Consider the following 19,169-nt stretch of genomic DNA (forward strand, 5'->3'; position numbering starts at 1 on the left):
GCAGCGGTCTGCAATAAAACAGAGAGCCCTCGGATTCAAATCATGTCACATCGTGTGGGACTGCGGTTTCTCCCATTCAGTTTGCCTTACATGCTTTTCTCTGCTGTGTGCACTTAGTGACCTGCATGTAAAAGTGTGTGGGTGCGCTGGAAAACTCTGACCTCTCCAGGCTGCCAACTGGCATTGCATCCCTTATATTCAGATTCAGATTCAGATTCAGACGACTTTATTGATCCCAAGAAGGGCAATTCAATTCACAGCTTACCCCATCACAAACACACACAGACAGACAACATCCAGACAAACATACAAAATGTAATGTCAATCACAGATCAGTAAAACTGACAAACAGAGGTCGGCAGATAAGTTAATAAAATATAATAAATAAGTAATAAAATAGATAAAAAGAGAAAAGAAATAGATGATAAATAGACATTGTTACATTCCTAAGATTTCATTCAATGTTTTATTACTGACAGCGAGTATTTCACATCATTCTACATCTTTTTAAGCATTTCTTCTTTATTTCTTTTGCTACTTTTCTTTCATCTTTGTACAAAAAAACCTTCCATTTCAAGATGTAGAAGAAGAAAACTGCACAAGGACGATCTGGTTTCTCAGCAGCTAAAATGACCTGAACAAGGTGTCAAATGTTTTTCTTTGAAAGACACCCAGTGGCTGATATATTTGTGGCTGTGATTCACCCACATTTTATTCCTCATCACCTCTGCTTTAAAACAAATACCCACCTTTTGGAAGCACACATTCTTTCTCAATATGCGTTTACTTGTGTGTCCATTTATGCAAACGGATACATTAAATCAGTTTTTGCGTACGTGATTTTTGTGGAGCTTTGTGTCTCTGCATCGGCGTGGGTGTGTGATACATGATTCCCTAACCAATCGCATACCCACGTCACAGTGAGGGCCGCATCTATAAAACCACTGTGTATTTATGCATAAATTTGAGAAAAGAACGAGAGAGAGAGAGAAGAGTAACAGAGCTGTTGAACTTTGCTGCCTGATACTGCTGACGCTGAAGAAAGAAGCTGAAAGATGAAGACTTTGGTCATCTTGGTTCTCTGCTCCCTGGCTGTCATCTGTCTGACTTCAGGTAAGAAGTAGAAAAGATCATTATTATAGTGTATTATTATATTATTTCAAGTATATCTGCAAACAAAGTTTAAAAAATACTACTACTACTAATAAAGGTCCGGACAACTGACTTGTTATTCATATTTATCCCCTCAGATGCCTCCACCGGCTCCCAGCCTGCTGACAGCCCCGCTCAGGAGGGTAAGATTATGATTCAGCAATATTGTTTTTGACTGTTTGATCAATGTCACATTAATATGTGACATATTTGAGTCAGTTTGAGTGGAAAACGTTTCCACATGAAACAGTAAAATAATTTAACAGATTATTAGTTTAACATTTAGTTTAATACTAATCTGATTTCTTAAATTGATGGTTCATTTATTTTTTTATTATTTCATTGTTTTGTGATTATAAAATTATTTTATGTATGATATTCAGCCATGGCACCCGTGAGACCTCGGTCTCAATGGGTCTTTTGCTAAATAAAGGTTTAATATATATATATAATCTGTTCAAAATGTACCTTAAAAGGGAGATTTGTCAAGTATTTAATACTCTTATCAACATGGGAGTGGACAAATATGCGGCTTTATGCAAATATATGTATATATTTATTATTGGAAATCAATTAACAACACAAAACAATGACAAATATTGTCCATAAACCCTCCCAGGTACTGCATTTAGCATAAAACATAATGTTCAAATCATAACATGGTAAACTGCAGCCCAACAGGCAACAACAGCTGTCAGTGTGTCAGTGTGCTGACTTGACTATGACTTGCCCCAAACTGCATGTGATTATTATAAAGTGGGCATGTCTGTAAAGGGGAGACTCGTGGGTACCCATAGAACCCATTTTCATTCACATATGATGAGGTCAGAGGTCAAGGGACCCCTTTGAAAATGTCCATGCTTGTTTTTCCTCCCCAAAATTTAGAATAAGTTCTGAGCATTATTTAGAAGCTACAAGCTAGTATGATATGATTGGTACCAATGGATTCCTTAGGTTTTCTAATTTCATATGATGGCATACATTGACAGCCCTAATATATATACACACACAAACTTATAGAATATTGATAAAGACAGTTTAAACATATATTTCAGTCTTCCACACGCTGCATTAAATCTACATTAATCCATATTTTAACACTGATTTCTGCTGAGTTGCTAGGTTGAATCTTTCACATGCATTTGATTTAAGTTGATTGATAGACATTTTGTGTGTTTAAATACAATTAAAAAAACAGTTATGTTAAATGTGCAGGTCTGTTTGTGGAGAGGGAGCAGGCCTCCGAGGTGGTGAGGCAGAAGAGAGCTGCCGGACAGTTATCCCTGACTCAGCTGGAGAGGTACAGTGTGTCCCTCCAATAGCATACAGCATGTGCTTTTTAATCTAACGTTAATCTAACATTTTTGACTCAAGAATTACACAGAAAGTTCTCTATGTATAACTTGAAGAACCGTCTGTATGAATAGCATCTATGTTGCCTCTCTGTGGTCGTGTCACTTTCTCTCTGTCTCCACTCAGCCTGAGAGAAGTGTGTGAGGCCAACCTGGGTTGTGAGGACATGATGGACACGCAGGGAATCATCGCCGCCTACACCGCCTACTACGGACCAATCCCCTATTAGACGCCAAACCACTGCAACTGATTTTCTTTGCAGTTAAGCCAAAAAAAAAAAGCATGAGTAAACAAAAAAAAGTGTGCCAGTATGTCAAAGTCTTGCACAAAGTGAGAAAAGTGGGGATAATATCTGCATGGGAATTTTATGTTTCCATCCTGCACATAATTGTCTCTGTAATTATATTATTTCTGTAAGTCTGTAGAGTAGTGTGATGAAATTAAATAAAGATGAATAAAGCTCTGCTGTGTGTGCTCTTTTATAACCTGGGACTCTGGATATAAAACATGCACTTACTACTGGAACTGCTTTGACAACTTGTGGCCACTAGATGTCCCTGTTGATCATGACATATCATAAAGTGAAGAAGCATTTACTGGACTATAAGAGATACATATTACTCACTTTTGTCCTCAAGAAAATCAAAAATATGCCGACTTTGTCTCCTTGAGGTTTGCTTGGTTGTGAAGTGTCACGTAGTTCACATAATCTGTTTTCCTCCTGAATATTTGTAAATCTGCCAACTCGAGGAAGAGAGAGAAAACAAGTTATCAACTGTGCAACTTAAGATCCTCGGCTTCTAGATAAGAGATTAGAATCAAAGAATAACAGAGATAAGAAACATATGAATCAGGCCAACATCAGACCTCTTTCTCTCACTCTTCTCTGTTTTCTTCCTCATGTAACAGGGTCATTATGAACCCTATATCTATCTTGTTCACTGGTTTTTATAATTACACAAAATTGATCTGGTTACAGTTTATCTTGACTGAGAGAACCTCCAAACTCCAGTATATGTGAAGTTCAGAGCCCCTCCTCCATTTCTTCTTCTGTGGTCCCTGCTATAAATCCCCGCTCCCCTTTTGTGCAGTTATCCTGTGGGAGAGGTGGCTGTCATTTGTTTTGGTCCATTTATTATCCTTATCCATCCCATTAATTATCGTACTGTTTTGTTTATATTTTTGTTTCCTATAATGTTAAAAAAAAGGTCTATCCAAACCTGTCAATATATTGATTTCAACGAACTTGCATTTAAAAATAGTTGTTTTAAGAGTAAATGCTGCTAGTTTAAAGTTACGGCGAGTTCAGCTAACTTCCGTTTTGTATACTGTAATCGTGTATGTAGGAGCTGTAGCGGGTGGTAGATTTAACATGGAGGTTTTGTTTTCCTGTGTGTTTATCTGGTATGTTTTACTGTATATTTGACTTTATTCCAGGGTTAATATTTTTGCCACTGTGCTTGCCCTTTTGTACAATTATCCTGTGGGAGAGGAACTTGAGCGGGCGATAGATTTAACATGGAGGATCTGTTTCCCTGTGTGTTTATCAGAATGAACAGAGGCCAACTATGGAGAGATCCCGGTGTCACGGCAACTTTGCTATCTAACCAACACAACGCAAAGTCCACCGGTTACACTTCTGCACCTGAAGGCTTGGACCTTTTCATTGTGAAGAAATAAAATGTGAAAACAATAGATCTGCGCCTCTTGACATTTGTCCGTCTAGAGATCTTACGTCCTGACCCGTCCTCGGGCTGGTGTGATGCGCACGGCACAGTGCAGGGCAGATGAAAAAGTGTGAGAAAGAGTTACATGGGTGAAAAGTGTATTTCTTTCTTTATTTGTTCATTTGTTACCTTAATGCAGAAAATGAGATTTTTTAGAGGGGGACCAGCGCCCCCCAGAATATGGCGCCCTATAGGCGACCGCCTATAGCCTATTCCTTAAGGCAGCCCTGCCAAACAAAGGGCCAAACCTTTATTTGATATGCACACATGTCCTTTACGTTTGGCTTGGATAAGATATTAAAGACGATTTTTTCTTCAAAGCTTATTTTGATCATATTTCGCTGACATTCAGCAAAACCCACCGCCTCTGATCCAACAACTGATGTTTCTACAGTTGATAGATACCTCTTGAATTCAGAGTAAATACACTTTTCACAGTGGCTCCACATATAAACCAGATACTGAAAGTGGATATTAAGTTTGGTTTATTCTTTTCCTTTAAACATTACACAAATCACGAGCCTCTGTGGCACATTTTATGGAGACCTGGGGATATTTTTTCTTGCCTGAAACTGCCTCTTGTGAAGTGTAGCCTGTTAATCTGTTTTGTTGCAGCTGTCAGGGGTGCGGCGAGGCTCTGCAACATACTGGCCTTGATGCTTACAGACCTGGAGTATCTAGACAAACAAGTCTGTTACGGACTCCAGTCTCCTTACCTTTGTCAGTTTTTGTTTTTCTTCACTAATGCAAAAGGACAGTACATTCAACTGTGGTGTGACGGAGATAACAGAGAGAGAAACAGAGAAGAGGGGGAGCTTTGTAACATTTTATAGTTACTTTATTAGCATAAAAAGCTAAATGACACATAACCCAATGAATACTTTAATGTGTGATGAACACTATTATTAATATGTCATTTGGACAAAATAAAGCTTGATTATTCAAGAAGATCGATACCACTCATAAAATGTAGCCAAAGCCAGCAGCGTAATATTACGATTTTGTTTCTCATAAAGTTATGACTTTATTCTCGTAATGTTACTACTTTTTTCTCGTAATATTACGACTTCATTCTGGAAATCTCTGATGTTTTTTCCCTCAATGTGGCCCTAATACTCTGTAGTACATTTGCACTTTGACCCTCACTGCATTAGACTTATATACTATATACTTAGACTATAAACTGTGTTACCTTCATCACACTGCTCAAATGTTTTGCGACTCCAGACAGATTTTCTTTTTTTTGTTTTTGCCTAAAATGGCTCTTTTGATAGTAAAGGTTGCCGACCCCTGGCTTAGCACAAAGACTGGAAACAGGGGGAAACAGCTAGCCTGGCTCTGAAGCCTCCGCTGGTTGTCACACTGCAGTTGATTGTTAATTGGGGAGCTTTAGAGGGGCTGGTTGGCAAATTGTGTTCCCTCTGGATAGAGCCAGGCTAGCTGTTTCCCCATGTTTCCAGTCTTTATGCTAAGCGGCTGGATGTGGCTTCATGTTTTCTTTATAAACTTGTTGTCAATCTTCTTGTCCAAATAAGGCTTTGTGTGATTCTAATGAAGTGGTTATTTCCTTATCCGAAAGGGAATAATCAAAACCTCTTTTCCCCCACCCTCTGGAGATCCCCATGCCAGCGTTTACCACACACTGTATAGTATCACTGTGATCAAGGAAGTACCTTTCACTTGATGACAAGAGTTGTGACAGGTAGCATGTGAGTCACTATGTTGGCAGTAAAGTTTGTTTTGTTTTCAGTCCAGCTGCTGGCTGAGCTGCTGAACCCACTAACATAATACCATGACAGATTGTGAAATATCTTGTGTAGTCAGTATTCCTTTTATATTTATATATATATGTATATATAGGCCTAGTGTAAGGATCTCAGTCTCTTGTGAGGCATTTGTATTGAAGATTGCTGCTTTATTCCTCCAATTTCATCCAAGTTGTAGCTTATATTGACACCGAAATTTCATAATTGCTAACATTTTTTACATAAGAGTTGTAAGATTCATGTATTTTAGTTTGTTCTATTTATTATTGTTTTGAACAGATCAGAACTTCCGACGTTTCATCTCTAGCGCCATTATCAGGTCAAATTTTGAATTTTCCAGTACTTTGGTTTATGACCAAATACCTGCAAAATGAATAACATTCCCATCAGCATCAGCTGGAGGCTACTTTGTGTTGTATGCTGATTGCTAACCTAACATGGTAAACATGATAAACATTTGAACATGAAATACTTAAAGGTGCTAAACACGGGATTGGGAGCATTTCTATTGCCTCTCAACGGCTCTCAATATGGCGACAGCGAGCCAGCTGCGACAACGCCGTTGATTGGGGCAGTGTTATCAGCTGTAACCGCTGTATGAGAGCAGTGCAGAGCGGCGGCCGTGAGCTAGCCAGTGGGGCACGCTTCCATGCACTAAAAGCTCGCACGGCCGGCCCGGCTATGTCAACAAAGTATGGAGAAGTTCAAATTAGGCTACTCATTATGCAGAACATAATAATGACCCCTGTCAGTGTATTATTATTATTATTACTGGATCATTATTATTGATGCATTAACATGAAAGCCATCATTTTAATGTCGTAATTGATGGAGGTGTAGCTAATTTGAACTGTTTTATATATTGTTGGGTGTTTAATCTATAACAGTGTATTGTGTTTTAAAGCTGATCATACTGTATGTTTTGCATGTAAGTTCCTTATCTAAATATTTAACTAGCAACTGTGTCTGTTAAATAACTGCAGAGGAGTAAAAAATACTTTATTTTCCTCTGAAATGTGCTACAGTGGAAGTACAAAGTAGTATCAAATGTTAATAATGAAGCACAAGTAGCTCAAAATTGTAGTTACTTTTCACCTGTTATTGTTTGCTCTGAAATTGCCGAGTAACTTCTTTAACTTTAAAAACACATAGGCCTATATCCTAAATAAACAGACTTGTAAGTGTACTTCAACATGTTGCCCCACACCTCGCCCTATTTCTCGTATAACGTGTTTGTCTGCAATGAAGTCCCATTGAGTCATCATCAGGAAACAATCCTTTATAAGACTCCACCCAACCTGCCGCTGACACCTTGTTCATGTGTGATCTCAGTGCTACGACAGACATTCGGTCACCACGATGGACCTGTTAACGTTTGAGAGGGAGAACATTGAGCGTATCCAGGCGGTTGAGAATTCATTTGGTCCGACAGGAAGGCCTTTATCCAAGCCAGGTCGGGTTCTGATGGGACAGGGCCGCCTGATGAAGCAGGGTCGCCGGAAGTCCCAGCCTAAGGTTTTCTTCCTCTTCAACGACGTGCTGGTGTACGGCAGCATCATACTGAACGGCCGCTGGCACAAAAAACAGAAGATGATCCCTCTAGGTGAGCAACTGCATCTGCTCTTTCCTGTGGCCGAGCAGAACACTTTTATCCAGTCAGGCAGAAAGATAGTGATCAAACTAGCATTTGTATCTAAAGCTCCATACAAGATATAGTGACCAAGTATTTGCTGTTGCTTTGGTGTTGCCTTTTCACAACAAGACAATACAATGGAGGTCAATTTAATTAAATTTATGCTGCGCAAAACAATGAAAACCTTCATTGCAAGTCAAGGCAAAGTCAGAACAGATGTTGATTTGTTGATTGAACTGCATTCAACTCAATTCATGCCTGGTCCTGTTGTGCAGAAATGAGAAGTTTACAGGTAGAAAAGCACAGAGATCTGTTTTTCTGGACAAGCGTGTTGACTATACTATAGTATCCACATATTTTTTGCGCTGTTACCAATATGCCATCTTCACTGTCATTTCAGAGGACATCCAGATGGAGGACATGGAGAACAGTGAGGGATTGGGGAACCAATGGCTGATGCGTACACCACGCAAGTCGTTTTTTGTGTCCGCCGATACTTGCGAGGAGAAGCGGGCCTGGATGGAGCACATCGAAGACTGCCGGTCAAAACTGCTGCAGGGCGGCAGCATCAGCCGACCCACTTCCGCCTTAGCCGTCACCTGGATCCCAGACCAGGCCGCCTTCAAATGCATGCGCTGCCTCAAGAAGTTCACTACGACCAAACGCCGGCACCACTGCCGACAATGTGGCTTTTTGGTCTGCAATGCGTGCTCCAAGAAGCGTGCGGTTTTAGGCCACATTCACCCCACCAAGCAGTTGAGGGTCTGCAGCCTCTGCCACACCAGGAATAAGGAAGATGAGCTGTCTCGCCTGAGAGGAGACAGCGCTGGAAAGAACAGCTCAGAGGAGGACTATGAGGCAGCATCCAGTGATGAAGAGGAGGGAGAGGAGATGATGCAGAAGCACGGTGATAGCTCCTGGCTGAACTCCCGCATGGGCACCTGGGGACACACGGGCACCTATGTTTACCCAAGGCCAATGAATCAGCGGCCCCAATCAGAGCCGGCCCTGGGCATGGGCATCATAAGCGGATGTTAGGGGTGTCATCCATCCATAAGGGCAAACCAAATGACGGACAAATTGTTTTTACATATATAACTTTTATAACTTTTTTTTACTCATACCATTTTAATATTATTATTTTTACACTAAAATCCCACAACAACATAACTACCTAGCCTTACATTAGTCAGGGCTGGCTCTGGCCCCAATAAAACACAACCACATCAAGACTAGTACAGTCTCTCAGATATGTTCACCATCAAACTGTATATATGTATATAATGAAGAGTATTGGACTTTTGAATGGATTAAGATGACACAAAGCTGATCCAATGCAATAGCAGTGGGTGAAAAGTCAATTGAAGGATCATTAAAAAGAGAATTATGTGTTCAATTTGCTGCCGTCATGACTGCACCTTTGACGTGCTTCATGCTTCATGGGAACACTTGGAGTGACAAGGCACCAATTATCTTCTCAGAGTGTAATTATTATTTGATGTCAGAGGATGTTGAGTAGAACATTTTATTCAGGCGTTGGCAAGTGTCGGCCGCTGTTTACATATAAGAAAGCTTTTGCACTTCATACTGTATCTGCTCTTTCATTTGGCTTCGAAATGAGCTAATAAAACCCCCCAAAAAGCACTTACAAAACAGATAAAGGATTTGTGTTTGTTGTGATTATTTGATTATTGAGAGTCATGTTTGTTTGTCGAATGCTGCTATACCAAGTGAAACTGTTAATATGACAATTACTCCTGCATCTTTGTAATTATTTGTTTTGTTTGAACTTTACTCCTACACTTTACACTGTATATTTTTTATATGTAAAATGTTTTCAGCCCTAATATCTAAAATGTATCTGTGATTTTTGTCATGATAGTTATTTTTACCTATTGTATGTCCTTTGGGTGTAGTTTTTTATAAAAGTCATTATAGGTTTCTACCACACCCTTTTTTTATGTTTTATACGTGTGAAACAAATAAACAAACATACATACTAAACATGCACCAATCTTACTTTTTGTGTCATAATTCCAATACTTATACATTGTCTTCCTAAATTTACAATATGTAAAACTTGCTGTTGGTATCATTGTTCAGGAGCTCAAATAAATAAATAATTATGAAACTAATAATCACATGAATAAATTAGAAGAAACACAATAAATAATTACAAAATAATTGATAATATTAAACTAATTAATAATTAATTTAAGGAATAATTAAAACTCAACTCATTATAAAATGTTATCATTCCTTCTCAAATTTCATAATTACACTCATTTAGAGGACTTTTTTTCCATAATAGACATTTTTATTTCAAAATGCCCTTCTTAAAAAGTCTGCTTTTATTTCATTATGGCATTTTTCCCAATGACACATTTCATTACAAGCTTGAGATGAAAAATATCTTCAATGAAATAAAAAATGATATCTTATAAATTTAATTTATGAAAATAAATGACGAAATAACATTTCATAATTGAGTTGAGCTTCAATATTTCTCCAATTATTTAAAAAAATATTGTTTCATTTAGATATTTTACATGATTTATTCATATGATTATTTCATAATGTTTTTATTTATTTAATGTTGAACATGTTAGGATTCTTTATTTTGTTCTGCATACATGAGGCTGAAATCTCACATCACTTCTTGATTACAAGTGGAGTTGCATGAATTAGATTGCTCCAGGAGGTTTATAAGACTGCACTGTTGTTGATTTAAATACACAGGGTGTTAATGCATAAGATACGTTTAACAGGAGTAGCCCATAGAGACCAGAGCTCCCAACAATTAGAGCAGGGACATTTTATTGTCAAGGGAGGACAGTAACATTATTGACATTTTGGAATAACTGGTGCTTTCCTAAGAACTAATAACAGGTTTTATGAACAACTCACAACGTCAAATCCTTTCTAATCTTAGGGTGAATCTTTCCCTTGAATGTACTGTGTCAAACCTGTTTGACTTCTCCTCACCAGAACGAGGAAACGTGAACTATTTTCCTGCAAAAAGACAAATTTGCACAACTGGAGCATTGTCAGTAATGCTGGTAAATGCAGGTGTTGTTTTTGGAGCATGTCATCAAGAAGCACTTCTGTATTTATACAGTAAACACACATAATCTGCTGTCACTCAAGTCTTTAGAGACGATGTGAAAGCTTCTCTGAGAAATGTCCACTCTGCTGTTCTGTATCATAACTGAAAAACACATCACATTTGAGAAATACAACCTCAAGCCATTACTGTGTACCACTAAAACACAGTCTATCTTCACAATGATCTGACAAAAAGGGGACATTAATGAATATATAGAAATTGAAAAAAATTCAGAAGTATGTAAACCAGTTGTGGTTGCCTTTAGAGTTATTATTTAATTAAATGAAGCAAGTTTGACAGTCAATACAGCGACATCTGTTGGCCAAAATCTGGTATTGCATTGTATGGAAGAAGAAGGATCTCATAAACAGCAGACAGTTTAATAAGCATAGAGTATGAATAGGGAGAGAGAATAGGATAATGACTGAATTGTACACTGATTTTAAATTGATTATATATTTATTTTTGTATGTGCATATACTGTATATGTGCATGTATATATATAGAAATACATTTTATTTGATTCTATTCTTTTTAATTTGTATCTTTTTACTTGTGTATATTCTTTTTATTTTATTTGTATTTATTTATTTTTGTATATGTATGTTTTTCCTGTATCTATAATGTCTTATTTTATATTAACATTATGGCTGTTAAGTTTCTTTGTACCGAGAATGTTGTTATTGGGGACGTTTGTGAATGTTTACTCTGTTGTTTCAAAATGAACAAAAGACAATAAATATAGTATAATAAGCATAGAGTAGAGATCTCTGGATTTTCACTAAAAACTGAGCTTCTAACTGAGCTCTTCTGAGTCTATTGGACTTATTTTATACCGTCACTGGTAGGCTTACACTAAACTGGATGTTTAATATAAGATAAGATAAAATAAGATATTCCTTTATTAGTCCCACAATGGGGAAATTTGCAGTGTACAGCAGCAAAGGGGATAGTGCAGAAAACAAGATGTATCAGCTAACACAGTAAAAAAAGAGCTAAACAAAGTGTAACAAAGTATGAACCATTTAAATAGAGGGAAGTATAAAAATAGTAGCAGTATATATAGTATTGACAGTAAACAGACTATTAACAAAATTGCACAGGTGGAAAATGATATTGCACAGTGAGAATGAATGAATGAATGAATGAATGAATCAATGAATCAATGAATGAATGAATGAATGAATGAAATTCCACCTGAAAATATCAGGTTATTGTCAGTTTTTTGGTGTGTAAGTGGTCTACTGGGAGCAGTGCTGGTTGTGGAGTCTGACAGCTGCAGGAAGGAAGGACCTTACATTAGCAGGTGTTCTCATAACATTATCACGTGGCTAATTACAATAAACAATAAATAGAGAATAAAATGTAACACAATAACTATTTACAATGCTTTACCTCCAGGTATCACTTGGTTCTTCCCGGAACGTTTCTTTCTGCGTTCGTACCCCCCAGGGACTCTTTGGGCCGAACACCCTGGAGCAGACGCAGCACAGGTGGGCGGTATGAACCCAAAATAAACAGACTGTGCTCTGATTTATTTGCAATAAACTGATCAAAATGATGCCGAAATAACGAAATTATGATGCCGATTTGTAAAAAGACCGAATTTATGCTTTGTCAGGTCTGTCCGCAACACAACAAGCAAACAACTTTTAAAATGCTTGTTTTCTGAACGGAGTCTGGATCATCAATACCAGGCTATGCTAGCATTGGAGCTACTCCATCAACACTCCACATAACGTCATCCAGGCATGAATATGACAGTTGTTGTAAACGGATCAAAAGTTTGCCGAAATAACTACATAATGATACTGATTAGTAAAAAGTCTGAATTCATGCTATGTCAGGTCTGTCCACAACACGACAAGCAAACAATTTTTAAAACGCGTGTTTTCTGAATGGGGTCTAGTATGTATTTTGTTACACACCACTTATACGAATGCTTTTGATACACATGCTTTAATAAAAAAACTAAAATACTTTTAACCTTGCTTATGTCATGCTAATACCTTTTCACCTTGTATAAAATGTATGACTAGTAAATGTTATCATTTACTATTACTGAATGTCATTTGCTTCATTTTAAGTTGTCTTTCAATCAAATATTAAGGTATAAGTGGGAAAAACTGTTCACAAAACACGATAGACATGACCACTGACTATCTGTGTAACAATTTAGCCACAAATTCACATACTGACCATATAGCCTACGATCCAGCCATAGTCTTGTTTTAATAAACATCACATGGTTTAGTACCCAAGAGATCCAAATACTGTATTTTCCATGGTTTACTATGGGATGGACATTTCTATTCCTATCCAGTACTTGATCCTAAAAGAATGAACATTTATATTGAAATATTATAAATTGAACTGATGTGACTTTTACCGTCTGAAAACATCTGGTGTTGACATGTTGGTTGGTGTAAACATATTTCATGTATTAATAAGAGAATTTAAGACGTTATTATTGTTTATTATTTAAAGATAATAATATATTTAAATACAATAGTATAGCATTGATACAATTCTGCATGAGTCAAGCTTTAGCTATATAAAACTTTTTGTAATAACGTTACACATCTGGAAAAAAGCAGAGATATCATACATGCTGTTATTACTAATGCTAATACTAATACTAATATAGGGAGGCCGGTGACGTCACACATGACACAGAACATAACTGGTAGGACTGCTGACATCCTCTGTGACGTCGTACATGACATCACAGAACATAAGAATTCCCACAAGAATTGTGACGTCACCTCACAGATATCTGCACTTAATTATAGTCAAATCAAATGGAATAATCCAATAATCTGACCATGCTCACTTTGATTAGTGGCCTGATGATCAAATGTTGCTGCCAGCAGCAGGTGGAGTTAAGGGAAGCTTCAATAGCCTAATGCCAAGCTAGAGGGAAATGTTGATTTACCAGAAGATAAAGGAAGAAATCAATAATATGTTTTCAGTTATACTCAATTTATGTTGACTTACACTGTAGCCTATTCAAGGTGACATTTGATGTGACTGCATCATTAGAGCTAAATAAATGCAGTATTGCCTTTGGTATTCTTTCTCATTATCCAATTCAATCTGTAAGCCAACAGATATCATATTTTCAGTGGGTTTCATTGTAGCATATATGCAATATCATATTTGTTTACAATTTGACTTATATAAATAGCTACATAAAAACCTTTTTACTAAACAAATATAGCCTACATTTATGTACAAACTGTGGAAATGTATGTTGTATGAAGCCTAATGTAATGCATACAAAATGCATTTGAAGTAGGATATATTGCCAAGATATGCGTATAAATATATCCAACACACATGCTCAGATATTTACTTGAATGCAGTAGCTTTAAGTAATAATCCATTAGGTTTTCATATGAATCATTCAGTGCATTATCTTCTGATTGCTATATGCAACACAAATGCTATGAAAGGTCCTCTTATTTGTAGTATGTATTTCCTAATTAGAAACGCTGTGAAGAGAGAGGGTAAAAGACAGAACTTACAGAAACACAAACTTCAACAACAGAAAATCTCACAGGACAGGCCACACTTAGGGTAAATAAGCTCATTGGTGTTGCAGGACAAGCAGACAAACATAAATGTCCTGTTAGACAGGAGAAATGGTGAGACAGAAGCATCATGCTATTGTTAGACAGGTCTCTCAGCCAGCAGTCCCTGAGTAAAGACACTCCCTGAGTTACAAACGCTCCTCTACTGCCTCCTGCTGGCCAGGACAGGATCCAACACTGATCCACAGTGGACTAACACAATAGGAATCCCAAAAATACACTTCATCTTACATCAAAACACAATAAATACTTAAACTTCAATGTGATTACATTCTTCTTCCCAAGACCAAAATATAAACTCGACTAAATATCAGTATACAGCACCGCAAATATGAATAGAAAAGCAACCCACATTTATTATACAGCATCCCAAATACGCTTTCTAGGGAATATTTGAGCTTCTGTGTGAGGAGACACATCATGCAGTGTGTGTATTTTGTAGGGGACGATTATATCTGTGGGTTACAAGTTGAGGTACAAACATGTCTTTTATTATGAATTGATAAAGTTGCTGCATCAAGTTACATTTCCGTGCTGTGCTCAATACTACCTCTATTGGAGCCTAAATACTGTGTAATCTGGCTGCTTACATGATGCATAAAGTGAGAACTGCTGACATCTCAGAATTGATTAGTACTTGAGTAAATGTACTTAGTTACATTCCACCTCTGGTGACAGTTATGAAGCTGAGACACATAGACTATTCAGATATATTCTATATGTCATCTTATTTCATTTGAGAAAGAAAGAAACTCTTTTCTTTTCAATCAATCAATCAATCAATCAATTAATGAGCTAAATGCAATTTTGTGTGATGTTTTTTAAATATTAATATTAATAGTAGCGACAGTAGCTTGCTATATACAGTCAGTGCAATGGCACTGTATGTGATGCAGCTCATACAGGTTTCATGACATCCCAGTTTTCTGACATGTCTGTGACTTCTACAACATGTACAAAGCAGCAGCAGTGGTTCTTTCTTTCATGGTTGATGGAGGAAAGAGAGGCGGACATTTGAAGCACAACATAACGTAACTTAAACGAACATAAACAATAGCACATGCTCAACAACAGCACTATGTAATGATGGAGAAGATGCCTGATGCAGAGCACCACCTGATGCTGGCGCGCCCTGAGCAGAAAAGCCCCAATCAAGCGATGCTCTCTCTCTCTCTCTTTCTCTCTCCTTCACCTGGACTCATCCCTGCCAGAACCTGCTGCCTTTGTTTGTCTTTTCTTTAGTTTTCACTCACAACACATCACACTTCATCATGCTCACACATCCACATCTACATTACTGATGTTACTGACTGACACACTCCACATTGGTAGTTACTTCTGTATATCTTTAATTTATTTATAATAAATATCTTTAATTTACAATCATTCACTGCGTCCTTTCCCGTATTTGTCATGTCCTAGGAGCCGGGCTATGACAGATTGAGGGCTCGTCCAGCTGTTTCCTGCCGCGACGTGTAGATAAGATCTGGTAATGTGTATTTTTGTGCTTTTGGGCATTTTGATAATTAGTCGAGCTCTTTGTGATTTGTTTGGACCATTTGGGTCAGTTAAACGGTAAAAACTGTCTGCAGCAGAAGTTTGATCGTGGCCTGTTTGTGTGTTTCAGAAAATTTGGTGCGCGTGTGCGTAAAGTTGGTTTGGAGCGCCCGCAGCACGGCGCGCTCTGCTCCTCTGTTAACCTGCTGTAGTACCGCAGGTAACCGGATCGGCTTGTGAGTGCGCGAATGTTGGTTTGAGGGAAAGGACAACGCATTTGGACTTTACAGGGTAAGTTAAGAAAGAAAACGTAAACAGAAAACTGTTCTCCGCTTTTCATTTTGAAATAGCAACAATGAGTCATGATCATTGGTCGTTGACCAGAACTGTTACTTCATCATTCTCTCAGTCAATCCGGCCGACCAGTCCTGAGACTAACCAGGCTCTCTCTCTCCAGAGGAGGTCTGAACCTGGTCTCCGCGGGCTCCAGGCCTGAGAAGGGCTGATAGTCCTCATGTAGCTCAGAGGAGAGCCGGTCCGAGCCTCTACTCCAGACTGACGCATTGTCAGAAAGGAGCTGTCCTCTAGGCTGACCTTCAGTGACCTTCAGTCAGCCTAGAGGAGAGGTTCCGGCCGGATCTGCTCCGAACAACCTAGCTTTCCAGCCAATCCCTTACACGGGTTCCCCCTTTAGAAAAAGCTGAAAAAGCTTTTCAGCAATCTCCTAGGTACGGAATTTGAACCTGATCGCAGAGCGGGTTCTATAAGTAAACTTTTCGAGCGAGGACTGTGACGTCAGTTATGACGTCTGTGTTGTCATGATGTCAGTCATGACGTCTCTGTTGTCATGATGTCAGTCATGACGTCTGTGATGTGATGACGATGATCTCCGATCAACCAATCAATGGGCTAAATGTGATAGTTTATTCAACGTCAGCATAAACATAATTTAATGATATCATGAATAGCTCTGACCCAAAATCAGGGTTATTAAATGACCGTATTCCAATGATGAAATATCGTCATTTAAATGCTGTTGAAACAACAGTTATACTGGATGTAACCTGGACATTTCATCCAATATATCTATATATATCTATATCTATATATATCTATGTCAAATGTATTTTGTATGCATTACATTAGGCTACATACAACATACATTTCCACAGTTTGTACATAAATGTAGGCTATATTTGTATAATAAAAAGGTTTTTATGTAGCTATTTATACAAATCAAATTGTAAACAAATATGATATTAGCCCAATACCAAAGGCAATACTGCATTTATTTAGCTCTAATGATGTAGTCACATCAAATGTCACCTTGAATAGGCTACAGTGTAAGTCAACATAAATTGAGTATAACTGAAAACATATTAATGATTTCTTCCTTTATCTTCTGGTAAATCAACATTTCCCTCTAGCTTGGCATTAGGCTATTGAAGCTTCCCTTAACTCCACCTGCTGCTGGCAGCAACATTTGATCATCAGGCCACTAATCAAAGTGAGCATGGTCGGATTATTGGATTATTCTATTTGATTTGACCGTAATTGAGTGCAGACTATCTGTGAGGTGACGTCACAATTCTTGTGGGGATTCTTATGTTCTGTGATGTCATGTACGACGTCACAGAAGATGTCAGCAGTCCTACCAGTTATGTTCTATGTCATGTGTGACGTCACCGTCTGCCACATGGCCTGATTTAGCAGCTGTCATAAAGTCATAAAGAGTTTATGTTTTGATTTGACTCTATAATTACCCAATAGTAATTACAGGTAATTCTAATACTACAACTTGTCATTATATTGATTTTGCTCATCTTACTTTACTGTTATTTCCTGACAATTTCTGCACATTACTACGTACAATGTTAAAGGGCTATGACGCTCCAACCTGATTCCACACAACAAGTTTTTATGAAATGTCCAGGTTACATCCAGTATAACTGTTGTTTCAACAGCATTTAAATGACTATATTCAAGATTCAAGATTCAAGATGTTTATTGTCACGCCGGTTATACAGGTACAAACGTGTGAAATACTTTTTGCTGGGAAGCTCCATTAAAATAATAAGTTATATTACATTTACATTACAATTATAAAAGGAAATACTTTGTACAAGGGCATATTAAGAACATATACATTAAGAACATATACATTATATACAGTATAACTGTTGTTTCAACAGCATTTAAATGACTATATTTCATCATAGGAATACGGTCATTTAATAAACCCTGATTCTGGTTCAGAGCTATTCATGATATTATTAAATAATGTTTATGCTGACGTTGAATAAACTACCGCATTTAGCCCACTGATTGGTTGATCGATCATCGTCTGTGATGTCATGACTGACGTCATAGTCCTTTCCTACCTAGGAGATTGCTGAAAAGCTAGGTTGTCCGGAGCAGATCCGGCCGGAACCTCTGCTGTAGGCTGACTGGAAGGTCACTGACTGAAGGTCAGCCTAGAGGACAGCTCCTTTCTGACAACGGGGTCAGTTCGGAGTAGAGGCTCGGACCGGCTCTCCTCTGAGCTACATGAGGACTATCAGCCCTTCTCAGAACAGGAGCCGCGGGGACCAGGTTCAGACCTCCTCTGGAGAGAGAGCCTGGTTACACACAGGACAAGGCCGGAAAAACATGCAGTGAGAGCAGAACCAGCAATGGGCAGAAGAGCCAAAACTTTATCACCCACTACAAAGTGGCGATAATCAGCAGAACGATCAGCTTGAGTTTTCATCCCAGATTGTGAGCTAATCAGCGCATTATTCCAGTCTACACCTTCCTCACTCATGAACACATCACTATCAACAAAGTAACCGACATCTGCCTCTTTGAGCTGTTCTCCTCTCACCACAGCCGCGGAACATTTCTGAGGACTCTGGTCCACCTTTTTATCCATAACGAGCTGCCCTCGTTCCAACTAACCGGGGTTCATCAGGAACGGTGGTTCCGCGGTACCTCGGCCGTTTTGATGTCCACACAAGACTCTGACACCGGTTCACTCTCCGGTTCTGTCTCTCCTGCAAAGATTGGCATACAAACACTGTCAGACAACATTATGTCCTGCTGTTTCTGTTGCCTGATCGCGCGTAATTACGCACGAAGGGTACAGTTTGGCTGTACGTCGGCCTCAAAGTGATCAGCAGATGAATTAAACACCTCCAGAGCAGGAGATACTTTTCCTCCGGTAATATCGTTTCCAGTGGCGGCTGGCGGAATTGTTTCTCGGTAGGGCTGTGCCACATCCAATCAATTTCAGCAAAATCCCGGTATGATTTAATGCAAAAAAAAGTGAAGGTATCAAAAACACATTACTACTTTGCAGTTAAA

The 19,169-nt window shown here is 38.3% G+C and overlaps 2 protein-coding genes across 2 annotated transcripts; both read left to right on the top strand.

The window, feature by feature from the left end:
• The first annotated feature begins 831 nt into the window (after positions 1-831).
• bglap (bone gamma-carboxyglutamate (gla) protein) lies at positions 832-2,951 on the top strand. The gene is made up of 4 exons (XM_074657456.1): positions 832-1,113; positions 1,251-1,295; positions 2,368-2,452; positions 2,632-2,951. The coding sequence occupies exons 1-4, from the start codon at positions 1,056-1,058 to the stop codon at positions 2,732-2,734; spliced, it is 291 nt and encodes a 96-aa protein (XP_074513557.1). The 5' UTR covers positions 832-1,055; the 3' UTR covers positions 2,735-2,951.
• A 4,342-nt stretch (positions 2,952-7,293) lies between these two features.
• Positions 7,294-9,635, top strand: LOC141780346 (pleckstrin homology domain-containing family F member 2-like). The gene is made up of 2 exons (XM_074655530.1): positions 7,294-7,601; positions 8,032-9,635. Exons 1-2 carry the CDS (start codon positions 7,358-7,360, stop codon positions 8,667-8,669), a joined length of 882 nt encoding a protein of 293 aa, XP_074511631.1. The 5' UTR covers positions 7,294-7,357; the 3' UTR covers positions 8,670-9,635.
• The last annotated feature ends 9,534 nt before the right edge of the window (positions 9,636-19,169 follow it).

The sequence above is a fragment of the Sebastes fasciatus genome, chromosome 13 (genome assembly GCF_043250625.1).
Source record: "Sebastes fasciatus isolate fSebFas1 chromosome 13, fSebFas1.pri, whole genome shotgun sequence".
NCBI lineage: Eukaryota > Metazoa > Chordata > Actinopteri > Perciformes > Sebastidae > Sebastes > Sebastes fasciatus.

Excerpts from the sequence above, each read along its gene's own strand:
- bglap (XM_074657456.1), top strand. The coding sequence starts at position 1,056 with ATGAAGACTTTGGTCATCTTGGTTCTCTGCTCCCTGGCTGTCATCTGT. Across the intron at positions 1,114-1,250 it reads TGTCATCTGTCTGACTTCAG|ATGCCTCCACCGGCTCCCAG; the intron begins GTAAGAAGTAGA and ends TTATCCCCTCAG. Across the intron at positions 2,453-2,631 it reads TCCCTGACTCAGCTGGAGAG|CCTGAGAGAAGTGTGTGAGG; the intron begins GTACAGTGTGTC and ends GTCTCCACTCAG.
- LOC141780346 (XM_074655530.1), top strand. The coding sequence starts at position 7,358 with ATGGACCTGTTAACGTTTGAGAGGGAGAACATTGAGCGTATCCAGGCG. Across the intron at positions 7,602-8,031 it reads ACAGAAGATGATCCCTCTAG|AGGACATCCAGATGGAGGAC; the intron begins GTGAGCAACTGC and ends CTGTCATTTCAG.